The following is a 12,691-nucleotide window of genomic DNA, read 5'->3' on the forward strand; positions in this document are numbered from 1 at the left end:
CAGCCCCAAACGACATTTCCCGTTTATCCATTTCTACAGAGAAACCTTTACTTTTATTAGTAATTATGCAAGACGAACAGATGCAATTTTATTCATACAGGTATACAAATATTAAATTTCTAATTAAAAAATATGTTAGGACAACCAAGTCGTTGTTAGCATATTTTTATCAAAAGGTAAAAGCATCTGTACGTTATAAAATAATACTCTTGCAACCGAAATAAATTCGCATTAATCATATAGATGAGACTATATAAATATATCGTGTATATCACATGTACTTATGTATGTAAATTTGTACATGAATGATATATGCATCAGTTATCAACAGAGTTTAAACTAATTGTATTAATATGTAACCTTCAAATTAGAGAGGCACTATTTTGTGTGCGCGTACGCTTACGCGAAGTAACTATATTACGGAAGATTTTGAAGTTTTATTAATGTCATCTTCCCGGAAGAAAAACAAAAAGAACGTATTAACGCGACGGCCCCGACATGTCGGGAAAGAAGAAAAATATCGTCAAGAAAGAGACAATTCCGATAGAGAAGACGAAGGATCAGGTTAGAAAGATGCATTCAGTTGGTCATGTTTTCAAGGTACTAATATTATTATTAAATTTTCAGAAGAAGGAGAATGGCCTCTTCCTTTCCTTGTTGCTATGTGGGATCTCGGACACTGCGATCCTAAGAAATGTTCCGGTAGAAAACTTGTTAGATACGGCTTAGTGAAATTATTGAGGTTAGGTGCTCGATTTCCAGGCTTGGTCCTCACTCCAGTTGGCCAAAAGGTACAACGATCACACGAAACGTATGAAATAATGTAATTGTAGGTACTTGAGGCTGAAATAGTTTGTTACAGTGCGTGAGCCCAAAGGATCACGATATTGTACGTGAATATGGTTGTGCAGTCATTGACTGTAGTTGGGCACGTTTAGATGATACTCCTTTCGGTAGAATGAAGACACCCAATCCTCGTCTTTTACCATTTTTAGTTGCTGCAAATCCAATAAATTATGGTAAACCATGTCAATTGAGTTGTGTAGAAGCTATAGCTGCTACTTTAATTATAACAGGTTTTCCGGATGAGGCAAAATTTTATCTTGGAAAGTTTTCTTGGGGCCATGCATTTTTAGAATTGAACGAGGAATTGTTAAAAAAATATTCGCTTTGTACAAACTCAGAAGAAATAATAGCCACCCAGGAAAAGTTTCTTGCTGATGCAAGACAAGAAAAAATTGACAGACATGGTAATTTTACAATCATTGTAAAATAATGATTTTTATTGTAAAATAGTCATTGCAAATAATGCCCAACTTTGCCATCGTCATAACGTTATTACCTTTATTATTCATAATTATTTTGAAGCTGTTTCAGATTTTCCACCGACGGATTCCGAAACAGACGACGAGGAAGGAGAAGAATCAGTGCCTGCGAATACCGTTTCCCAAATAGATAAGCAATTGAACGATATAAATATAACATAAAAATTGTACATATTTTTTTATTTTGTACTTAATACAAAATCCGTTACATTACACGCTTATATATTACTCATCGTTAATAAACAGTAAAGATCGTACATCGAGCAACAGTGAAATGCGATTCTTTACGTTAACTACGCTATATTCGAATGTCGCGCTTTATTCTTGGTTAATGAGGAGTTTCGAACACATTTAATTTGAAGCTTTCGAAATCTTAAGCTACGTATAATGAATGTTTAGTAATTATTTAGTTTTCCATTTTTACTAATTTTGATAAGTTTTAGCTATATTATGGGGAACAGGGTTTTTAATAATTGTTACTTATATTATATATATTGTTCAACGTCCAATAAGATTCGAAGCTATTCGAAGTCTCCCCTACCACTTTTGGTTATTTCATCGCGCTTGCGCGTCTCGTAATTTTCAAGATGGTGGATGGCATCTCGAGAGTGAACTGGTCCGTCAGTTGCACAGCTGATACCGAAGTGACGTCAGTAAAACAAAGCCATGCGCGGTCGATCGCAGCCGCGAGGTAAACTGAACCGTCCGAGCCGTCTTGCGAACAAACATTGGGCGTCCGCGAAACAGTGAGGTGCATTTAGCAAGATTTCTCGAGCAAGGGTACAGTTTGCGTGCGCGAGTACGGTCGACTCGCGTCTTCCTCGCAAACGATGCCGTTTATATCAAAGGATTGGCGCAGTCCTGGCGAGGAATGGGTCAAGACCGTGGAGGGCTGGGAAAAGAAGAAAATCCTCGAGTGTGCAAACAATAAAACGCTTTCTCTCCTCCTTCGGTAAGTGTTACTGGTCACTCTGGCGTTCTCTGCTCTCCTTCTACGTTCCCGGCGTCGTTCTTTGTTTTCAAATAGCAGTCGACGCTCTGGCGGGGCCAGTCGTTTCCGGGTGCTCGGTCCGCTTCACAGCTGTTACATCGATCGAATGACAGTTAGTCCTCGGTTTGTTTACAATCACGAGCACTACGGAGGAGCGTTCTGTCCGTCGTGACAGTCGTTCGCCTGACATTCCGTCGAGTGGACCGAACCGTGACGGAATATACTCACTTTCGAAGCGTTCAGTGGTTTCGAACAGGATTTTTTTTTCTGTATTATCTCGCCAAACTAGTACGTCGCGTCGTATACCAAATTTCATACGCGTCTCATAATCGTCGAGAAATCAATCTCAGTTTCATCGATAAAGAATCGAACTCTTTCGACGGTGCATTTACGATGTAAATAAATAACGTTCTTCGGATTCTTAACGTTTATCGATCAATTCATAGTCGTACGTTATTTTTTATCGACGAAATTGTTTCTTCGTTCAAAACATTTTGACGTTAGTATGTCAAGAATGCTACAATAATAATTCTTATTAAACTTTCTAGAGAATCAAGAGAGTTCAAAGCCGTCGATCGTTTGTGGCAGTCCAAACATAGCTACTTACACGTTCTTATTGTTAGTACTTTTCCAAGACAGCGGAACTTTCGTTGCAAAATATTTTGATCCCTGATTATACCGAGTCGTTGCATCGTGAGTGTTGCCTGCTCAAAGCTGGATATGCGACAGAACCGATAGGCAATTTCCTTGGAGTCATTACGCGTAACATTGCATGTACATTTTTCTTTCATTCTCTTTGTTTTCCACGATGGCGAATCGTTGTGTTTCTAATTAACGGTGCGTGCTGCATACACGCGCGCGAGCGCACTCTCTTTATGCTTATTGCTTCGTGATCTTCTTTTGTAGGCAGGTGTGCGTATGATTGGATTGGACGTGTACATACGTACATACGTGCACGTTCTCGTTCACGAATTAAGCACCGGCATCGCGAGACCGTGAAAGCTCCTCGTACCAATTCATACACCGTAGACAGTCAGGCAGGCGAGCTGTCGGGGCTGCATCGTCGCCACGCTTTCGCGCGCTTCGCGAAAGAAACGATCCCCTTTCTTCTCCTCTTTCTGTTTGCACGCCAAACAAACTATCGCGAGTAGACTAAATAGTTTCTCGTTACCCCATTACACCAGCCATACTCGATCTGCGGCCCGAAACACTCTGGCACTCATTATCAATATAATAATAACAATGATTCTTTATTTAACAGGTTGATTCCCTTTGTATGCATTTAAAACAAAGAAGAAAGTTTAACGATGAGGAAAACATTTTTGAGGGACGAAAAATACGTGGACACTCGCATGAAATGTTACCGTAAATCAACAAATCTAAATAAATATCGCGGTGGTTCCAAACAAACTTTTCAGTTGTCACCTAGGCTTTGTACAAGAAAAAGAGTTTCATATCAAGTTCACTTTAGGATCTTTGGGACAGTGTTTTTTAAAATGCAGAGCACAAAGAAAAAGAAATGTTGAAAGTTGTGGATAACTTAAACATTTCTTTCTATTAAACATTGATAAACAGAGTTTAACAACTGTGGGAGTATATTTTCCTTGTATCATATTACACCTACCATTTATTGCAGACATAGAAACTCTTTTCTTTTTTTTTTTTAGGGAGTTGCCTTCCAAGAAGTTTGGAACCCACTGCTTTAGGTAGTAGAGATCAGAATGGGATACATTTTTTGAATTAGCTCAAAGGAAAACTGTCACTTTGTCTATAACATATATTGATTACATTCTATATATTTCTTCCTGACTTTATAACGTGGTACCACGATGATTCGTTGAAGTCAAACTTAATTTTTTAACCTCTTCTGGGCACGGCTGTGCAATTTTGTATCTTAACGATATACAATTTGCCTGGAATAGCAGTTACGTGTACGTATCCGTCGGCCTTGGCTTCCGGATTGCAGCGCGTAGCGCGCAGCTTCGCTCCGATCAGCGGCTCTCAAGATCCACGCGAAACTTATTACGAGCAGCAAGCTTTAAACTTCTTTGTTACTTGCAGCAACGAAGGTATAGTCTGTGGAATCTTTTCCATGTCTCGCCCAAGGGGAGACATTCCTTCAAACCCGCGAAAGAAACATTTTCAATAATTTATTACATGAAAACCACTCGGTGAATTCATTTAATTGTTGTTTTATTAGGAAATGGGTTTAATTGTAGATTATTTTAAAAAATGTTGAAACCTATAAGTCAGTGTGCAGTGAGAACATAGCCGCCTGGCCCTATTACTCTATTTGGTATACTTTCTCTGTGTACACTTTGCTTTCTCGTTGTTGTTGGTAGGATACGATGAAGAATGCATATAAATTCTCAAAAATGATGGAACATATTCTCCAAATCATAGCAAACAGCGACGCAACTTGTTCGTGTCCTGGTACGAAAGTGGGTCGCGACCTAGCTAACCTGACCTGTACCAATTTCACAAATCTCCTTCTGTATCACCGAGTCCTGATAAATTCGATTCGGCGATACCGTGCTTCTTGGCGACTATCTCGCATTTCGCATCCGACGGTCTTGACCGAAAAACTTCGTTCTTTATGAAAATACCAAGTATCCTATAATATTTATACTTAGTATCTCACAATATACAATATTTATAGATGTAAAGTTTTCAAATGAACACTCTGTATACGTCAATGATGCAGATGGATTGAAAGTGATGCGCGTGTGAAAACGGGATCTTAGAATGCACGTGAAGATTTGTGCTGCAAGAGAACGAACAAGTCGGTCTTAGAGAGTAGCAGCGAGAGAGTCTTTGAAAGAGAGTTATAGAGTGAAAGTCGCGTGAATAGCTAAATAGAGTTTAGATCAGTGGTTTCTAAACAATTTGAGAGGCGTCCGTCAATGACCCGACATCCCCACTCTATCGAAGCGTCGAATAAGCTTGTAAATTTTTTGATACAGTGTGCAGAACGAAAGTTACGAGAACTATTAACAACGCAAAGGTGAATGCATTCAATTCGAGACTATTTTGTCTATTATGCGATACTATGAAAGTCGAAACAACTCCTGTTGCGCGCCGGTATACGTTGGCTACCGAGAGGAAAAGTTTTTTCAAGTATTTAAATCACCAAACAAGCTTGCCCCAATTTTCGTAGATATAATATCAAATTGATCCAAGTTACTCATAGACGTCGATTAGATCTAGTTTGTTTAGCTGACTTGTTTGCGATCGCGAACGATTTGAACACCTCCGCGCAGGGAAGGGATGGCTTCGTGCTTTACGATGGCAATCGATGGACAGAAACGAAAGCTAAAAGCATGAAACAGTCGAGTTTGAAGAAAGCGGTGTCACATGTTTCACAATCTAATAACAGTCATCTCTGATGCAAGCGAACAGATTAATATTACTGCCCCGGTGATCGCGGTGGCCATAAAATTGATCCTTGCGTATCAATCCACCTACCTGGTTTCGTAAGTTTTATTCAAACAATTCTAGTAAGTTTTAAAGTGTTATATTCCTTGAACTATTGGGTGTAGGATACAAATACTTTAATACTTTTTTGTAGAGATTAAAAATCAAGACAGGGAACTTATTAAGCCTCCTGAAGACATCGCGAGACGTTTTTCACCAGCTTTCCTGAAGTCTGAAGTAAGAGCGAAGCCCCTGCGTACCGAGAACGTTTCCGAATGCTCGACTTTTTTGCGCGAAGCGTGCCTGACCGCATGCACAAACACGCAGACGTTCGTGTATCTACGCGACTCGTTTCACGACCGGTATTACCGATAGTTACATAATGTCGTGGGATTATTGGCGCGAGGTTTCTCTCCCTGCGTCGCGTAAGCGCGTTAGTGCAAGGTCTCTGCTAGCGACCGTACACGGGCGATTCGTCGACCTTAACACTTCGTCGAGTATGAAAATTCGGGACGACACGAATCGTTCGGATCGTTAGGCATACTCTAACCCCCTACAACAACGCGTGGATCTAAAGTTACATGGTCGTTATCTACATTTTCAAAGCTTCGTTTAATCTCATAAACATGTATCGTTTGTAGTTTTTAACAAACAGCATAGCTTGCAATCATTCCGTTTATAACTACAGATATCCTCCGTATAACACGGTAGTTACAACATTTTCTCTGTCTCTACTGTAAATTATTGGTTGCAAGCATAACCGATAACGATCGCTGACAAAGTTAATGCGAACTTTGTACTTTATTATTGTTTCGCCTCGCGTGCAACGTATTTAGTATTCTTGTCTTTTACTGCCTCTTTTTTCCGTCCGTAAATACGTACACATCACCCAGCTTCGTAATGAATCCCACCGGCTCAACGTGACACAAAGATGGATCTTACTATTCTGTTGTTCAATGTGTAAAGTTCTCCATTGCGGCACACCTTCGTATTTATGCAATATAATACATCTAAACATAGTATTTTACAAAGTAGGGCTCGCAACAGTCGAAAGGGAGAACGAGAAACATTTTTTAACGCAAAAGAATACGAATAACTCTAGCATCTCCCTAACATTGTAGTTGTTCCTCTAGAATCAAGGTGTGCGTAGTGTTGACAATTAATTCTAACGTTTCATATCGCAAGATTCGATTTACAGAACAAAGAAAAATGGGTCGTCCGCTAACCGACGAACAATCGATCCCTGTTGCGTTAACCATTGTTAATCCTTTGACGTATCCAGTGACCTTTTGCGGTAGTTGGAACAAAGCTTTTCGCACAGACTATCTTCGTTTGCATGATTTTGTTAAGGATGTGTGTTGGAAACAGATTCGCGGTCCGTTTAATTTACCGTGCCAAGCAGTTGCACCCAGGCCTACCATTTCTCTTTGTTTCCACATATTCTTTTTTTAACTACCTCGCAAACAGTGTCGTTGACTCGATAAAAAGATGTTTATTCGTTACTTTTATTTAAATCAAATTTTATCCGAATAATACCCTAGCGCTGTTGTTGTTTCTAGATCGAGGCTCTCCGATCTCGGTTTGTAATCTCGAAAACCGGTCCTGTCCTTATCGTGCTATAATTGAGACCGTTTGCTGGCCTACTATATGTATAGTTCGATAACTGGGAAAAAAGCAAACCCACGCCCACGCGTACGCTTATTGCCCGCGCGTGTCGTTCCACTAATTTTTTTTTCTGCTCGCGCGAACGAGCAACACACCTATTAACGCACGAAGTAACGTTCACGCTTGGCGATTCCGTTTGCCAGCGAGTTGCCAGTTGCCAAGTTTAAGACGAGAAACGAACAATTACTTCGATCGTTAATGTTTCCTACGCGCAGCTTCCACTTGGGTCAGTGAGAAATTTTAATATCGACCAACGCAAACCGTTCTATGTAATAGATAAACGGATCGCGACAGACATGGTATTATCGTCTCGTTTCTTTGTTTCTTACAGCGGCGATAAGGATGCGCTCGACAAGAAGGAAAAGGACAAAAAGAAAGGTGAGTACCATGCGTTTGATCTTATCGATTCGCACGGATCCGATACGCCTACCATTATAATTTACCATGTCGTAAATGCCCTTAACAAACACAGTAATCCCCGCCTGTATGCCTACAAACCGGTTCCACTTGCTGTCGTACATCCGGGGTGGATAACAATTTTTTTTCCCCTTGAATGATTAACTTAGAAAGTAATTTCAAGTTAAAATTTTAAAGGATGTTTCTCGAAACCGTTGGTAGAAATAGTATTTGTAACAAGGAATTTATTGTATTGTGAAAAACGAAAAAAAAAAACGCGTGGGACGCAGAGGGACGCTTTGGAACGCCCTGGAACGCGTCGTCCTTTGCGTCTCGGACGGAAAGGGGCGCTCATCGCTCGGATCTTTCGACTAACCATCTTCTCGTATAATTTTAGAAAACGTCGTCCAGCCGCATTGCCACATCACGCTAAAGTGCACGCGCGAGGTGAGTGACTCGTTCCACCCCTACTTATATTTAACTTAGCCACGCAAAGGGAGAGGGACACTGGATGGGATTTGTTCGTTAAGGTCGTATGTTTGTCGCGTATGGATTAAGAGAAAAGAACAGATAGGGAAAGACGCCAAGAAGAGAACAATAGGGAGAAACGCTCGGGAGGCTCTTTGACCACTATTCTTAGGTCCTAACTGCTTCTAATTTCCATGTCTCTTTTTCCATTCGTAGATCGCGGGTTTCAACGGGCTAAGCGATGCGCTGAAGAGGCTCGATTTTCTATCCGCGGTGCACGATTGTCGACGTTTCAATTACATCGTGCGACTGCTGGATCTTCTGGTCAGTCATCGAATGGGCGGACTAAGCGGATGCGCTCAGCGAGTCCTCTTCAACATGCTGGAAGAAGTCGCGTTGGAAGGTAAATTGTACGGATACAGTCGTAATAAATAATAGGGATCGTTCGAAGCTTCGAACTACGAGTAAAGTTATAGTAATTTCGTTCGATTCTTTCTTTAGATCATTTGTTAACAATCGTTAATAATCGCCTACACGTTTACCGTGTGTTCCACAGTATCGTTGTCCCAGCAACAAACTGGTAGGCTTCGTCGTCTGATCGAAAGAGTTCGAGCTTTCAGCGCAGGCTGTTGTTGGGGTGGCAGAGCCTTGGGCTCCGTAATTTTGTGGGAGAAGCATAAAGCAGCTCTGGAAAGAATCTTGCAAATTGCCTCGTCCATCACTATAACTCAGGTACGACCCGATAAGATCCGATAAAGGAGTACGAGAATCACGGAAAACGTTTATTTATTTATTTGAACGGATAGTAATTTGTCGAGTGAAAGAAAATTTATTAATATTTATACTTGTGCATGCCCCTGGGGCCCTTGCAAACCTTGTATTATCATTGTTATTTTAGCCGGACGAAGAACAACGACCACAGTGGTCGGATTTACCTGCCGAATGCCGTCGGGAGGTGCTTCTACGGCTGAGCGATCCCCGGGATATCGAAGCTTCTTCGGAGGCCTGCGAACATCTCGCCATCTTGGCTCAAGAACAAAGAATCTGGCGCGAGCTTGCCCAGTATCATTTCACTCATCAGCAAATAGCCACCACCAGACAAAACAATCCTGGAAAAGACTGGAAAACTATATTCACTATTGCTCGAAGGTAACATACGTGTGATTTCATACGAAAGATTTCCTGATTATCAATAATTGGTCGCGATTTAAGAGTTTCATTTTTATAAATCCAACATCAAGACGTATCGTTTGAATAGATTCTTTGCACCGTCCATTTTCTGATACCTATATTTGTGTCGTCCCTTAATAATTCAGCAGTCACACTGACATTTGAAGTTCCACCAGATACGAATAAAACGTATTCTTCATTCGCCTTGCGGCGATAATATTTTTAGACGTCCTCCAAAATTTAATACTGCGCTTAAAATTAATTTAACGAAATGTTTTGTTTAGATCCTTCGGATTGCGAGAAGAATACGCGGAGATGATTCAATTGTGCCGCAATTGCCGTTGCTTGTTTTGGCGATCGTTGGGTCATCCCTGTATCGCGGATCAGGATCCGGCGTTTCAGGAAAAACTGGCGGACGTTGATCAAGCCTCCCTTCACGTTCCAATTCCTCCGCAAACCTTCCTAAAATTCTTTTCGCTGTAAACGACACGCGCGAGCAATAGCGTGCAAGACAAGAAGAAACCAGAGGTGTGCGTGAAAAGCGCAAGCAAATGAAAACGAAACGGGAGATCGACCATTCTCTCGTAAAGATAGAGAGTCTCGATACTTCGACTGTAAGTACGTACACGCGCGCACGAGCACGCGCTATTCAAGTAGCAAAGAGATAGAGGCGTTTAAAAGGTGTTACTCCTCGCTTAGGGATTCCAACGTTGACGTGGAAAAAAGAATATCTTTAACGCGGGTTACTGCAAAAGTGTATAATACACACACACGCGTGTGTACACGTACTACGAGCGTGTACCTTGATCGGGAACGATTGATATTTTTCCGAGTGATCCAATTCCAGTAACTACGGGTAGTCCATTTAATTCACTTTAAGATCCTTACCGAAGATTACGTTCTGCGAACGGTAAATAAATTGTATTATTCTCATGTTGTTTGAACATTACGACGCTAAGAGACAGAGGCTTAACGTGTAACGATGTGTAGAAAATTGAATTCAAAGTATGTCGACGTGTTATTGCCTGGGAATTTTACTTACATGGAAAGTAACATTACGAAAATTCACGTTCATCGAAAGCGACGAGCGATTTTTCCTTGAATCGTGCTGCGAAATCTCGAATCGCTACTATAGTTCCCTTCATTGCGTTTCGTACGCAAAAGAACGAACGTAATTTATACTCTCGCGTACACCGCGCAATAAGAGTATCGTTTACGAAATTAAATTATTTTTCGTTGGAAGCTTTTCTTTCAGCGTACGGGCTACGATAAATCCGTCTTACTATGAGCCGACGAAAGTTAACGGGCGTCGATTTTTCGTTAAAGCGATCGCAAAATCTCGTAACTGTAGTTCTATCGATGGTGTATATGTGCGAAAATGCGATTGGTGCTGGTCGAAGAATATTTATCGAAGCATTTTTCATGGTACACACTATCCGCTTTGAAACGCCTTCGTTCGCGGCGTTGTTCCGTCGCTGCTCTCGGCAGCTGTTGTACCGGCATTTCATTTCCATTTAGGTGAATTTAGTTTTTAGTCATTGCATTTATTTCGCGCGATAATTGAAGCTACGCTTCGAGCATTCATCACGATTACTTGTATCAGTTTTTTTATACGTATATTCTGTGCGCATGCGTTTTGCGTGGATGTTTGCATTCTATCCCCGCACACGGGACAGAGATCGTAAAGAACCCATTTTTTTAAAACGATGCATACGAGGCTCACGAAACGATCGAGTTCGTAGGAGAAAAAGAGAAAAACTGACGTCGACGGTTGATCGTTTTGGTCGATTCTGACAATTTATCTTGTATTCAACGAAGACAGGGTAACATCCACAATCGAAGCCTTGTGTAAACTAAACCAAACCGCGTATACTTCGTTGTGGCGCTTTGTATGCTCGTTTGAGGGAGAAGAAGCTCGTGTTCGCGATGCTTAGTATACGTTTCTTGTACGTACTCGTGTAGCTGTAATGTTGTCAGATTTTTTAAGATTTCATAAATACATAGAGATTGACAATTAATTTGAAACGCTGAAAATCATACTGCCAAAATGGATGCTATTGCATTTACACGAATCGAAGCGTTTTTTTTTTGTAAATTTCGTTTAAATCGAAACAACATACCTAGTTCTTTTGATATTTGCTTTTTTTCTTAAGGGAATCTTCTAGTAATCCACGTCAAAAAATCAATTTTTATTCGCATCTTTTTAAAGTTTGAAACTTTGAAAATTTGTCTGCAAAGCCATTTGACAGAATTCATAAAAATAACGAAGTTACAGCCATTTGGAGGAAACGATACCCAGCGGCTAATAATGACACCAGAAGCCTTAAACGCATATCTCAATTAATAATTGATCGAATCTTCAGGAGATATACCTTTATAAGCAGGACTAGGTATATTAAGATCTGACGTATTATTCTATTTTTTTTTTTTAATCTCAAAGATTTACAAAATTGAGATATCGAATTTTTTTTAGTTCGGGCTATAACTGTATCCTTACTAAGCAAAATAAATTTTGATTCCTTCGTTTCAGATGAGCAGAACAGTCGCTATAATGGCAGTCATCTGAATCAGCTGTTTTTCGAAACAGCTTATGCATGTCTTTATCGAACTCCTACATTTTTTACTATTTTATACTAAAAAAAATTCGTTTGTATCCTCAAAAGATGAATAACATGAGCAAGACACTCGTATTGAAAAGTCTTATGGTTTTTTCGTAACAAATTTACAAAGAATGCCTATTTTTCTGTCGACTTTACTAGAAGACCCTCTTAATGGTAACGATTGCGATCGTTGCACATATATACAGTACATGTGTACTCCGCTAATCCAAAGGATTAGTAAAAAAGGACGACCAAAATGGCATTTACGTGTACGCTCTTCGATGTGAGAATGGAATACGAGCTATGCCGTGCAGGTGCAAAGTTTTAGCAGCTCGTTGTACGTTTTACGATTTAACGCACCGACCTGTATAAGCTGCGCTCTTCGGGTGACCTTGAATCGACATTATTTTACTTACGTAAATAAAATGTAGAGCAGCGTTGTGTAAAATGCTTTGAAATAAAAGATCTATTTGTGTATATATATATATATTAAACTTTTTAATATATACATTGAAATTTATAATATTTTCAATGTATAGATTAAAATTTATTTTAATATGTATATATACATATATGTATATATTTACCTGTACATATTGATGTACATATTGAAAACTTGTATCTTTTAAATTTCCTATTAATCTTGCGTGATACAACATACC

General features: G+C 40.0%; 2 protein-coding genes across 3 annotated transcripts; both read left to right on the top strand.

Moving 5' to 3' along the window:
* Positions 1–309: 309 nt before the first annotated feature.
* Positions 310–1,628, top strand: LOC143341880 (18S rRNA aminocarboxypropyltransferase-like). 2 transcript variants are annotated; one of them, XM_076765255.1, is made up of 5 exons: positions 310–564; positions 628–791; positions 863–1,019; positions 1,077–1,250; positions 1,369–1,628. In XM_076765255.1, the coding sequence occupies exons 1-5, from the start codon at positions 444–446 to the stop codon at positions 1,485–1,487; spliced, it is 735 nt and encodes a 244-aa protein (XP_076621370.1). In that variant the 5' UTR covers positions 310–443; the 3' UTR covers positions 1,488–1,628. The 2 variants fall into 2 exon arrangements, with proteins under 2 accessions (XP_076621370.1, XP_076621369.1); XM_076765254.1 differs by having other exon boundaries at positions 863–1,250.
* Positions 1,629–1,775: 147 nt separating this feature from the next.
* On the top strand, positions 1,776–12,621 carry LOC143341879 (F-box only protein 32). Its single transcript, XM_076765253.1, has 7 exons — positions 1,776–2,277; positions 7,727–7,773; positions 8,189–8,238; positions 8,476–8,662; positions 8,816–8,991; positions 9,158–9,408; positions 9,714–12,621. Exons 1-7 carry the CDS (start codon positions 2,156–2,158, stop codon positions 9,910–9,912), a joined length of 1,032 nt encoding a protein of 343 aa, XP_076621368.1. The 5' UTR covers positions 1,776–2,155; the 3' UTR covers positions 9,913–12,621.
* The last annotated feature ends 70 nt before the right edge of the window (positions 12,622–12,691 follow it).

The sequence above is a fragment of the Colletes latitarsis genome, chromosome 5 (genome assembly GCF_051014445.1).
Source record: "Colletes latitarsis isolate SP2378_abdomen chromosome 5, iyColLati1, whole genome shotgun sequence".
Classification (NCBI taxonomy): Eukaryota; Metazoa; Arthropoda; class Insecta; order Hymenoptera; family Colletidae; genus Colletes; species Colletes latitarsis.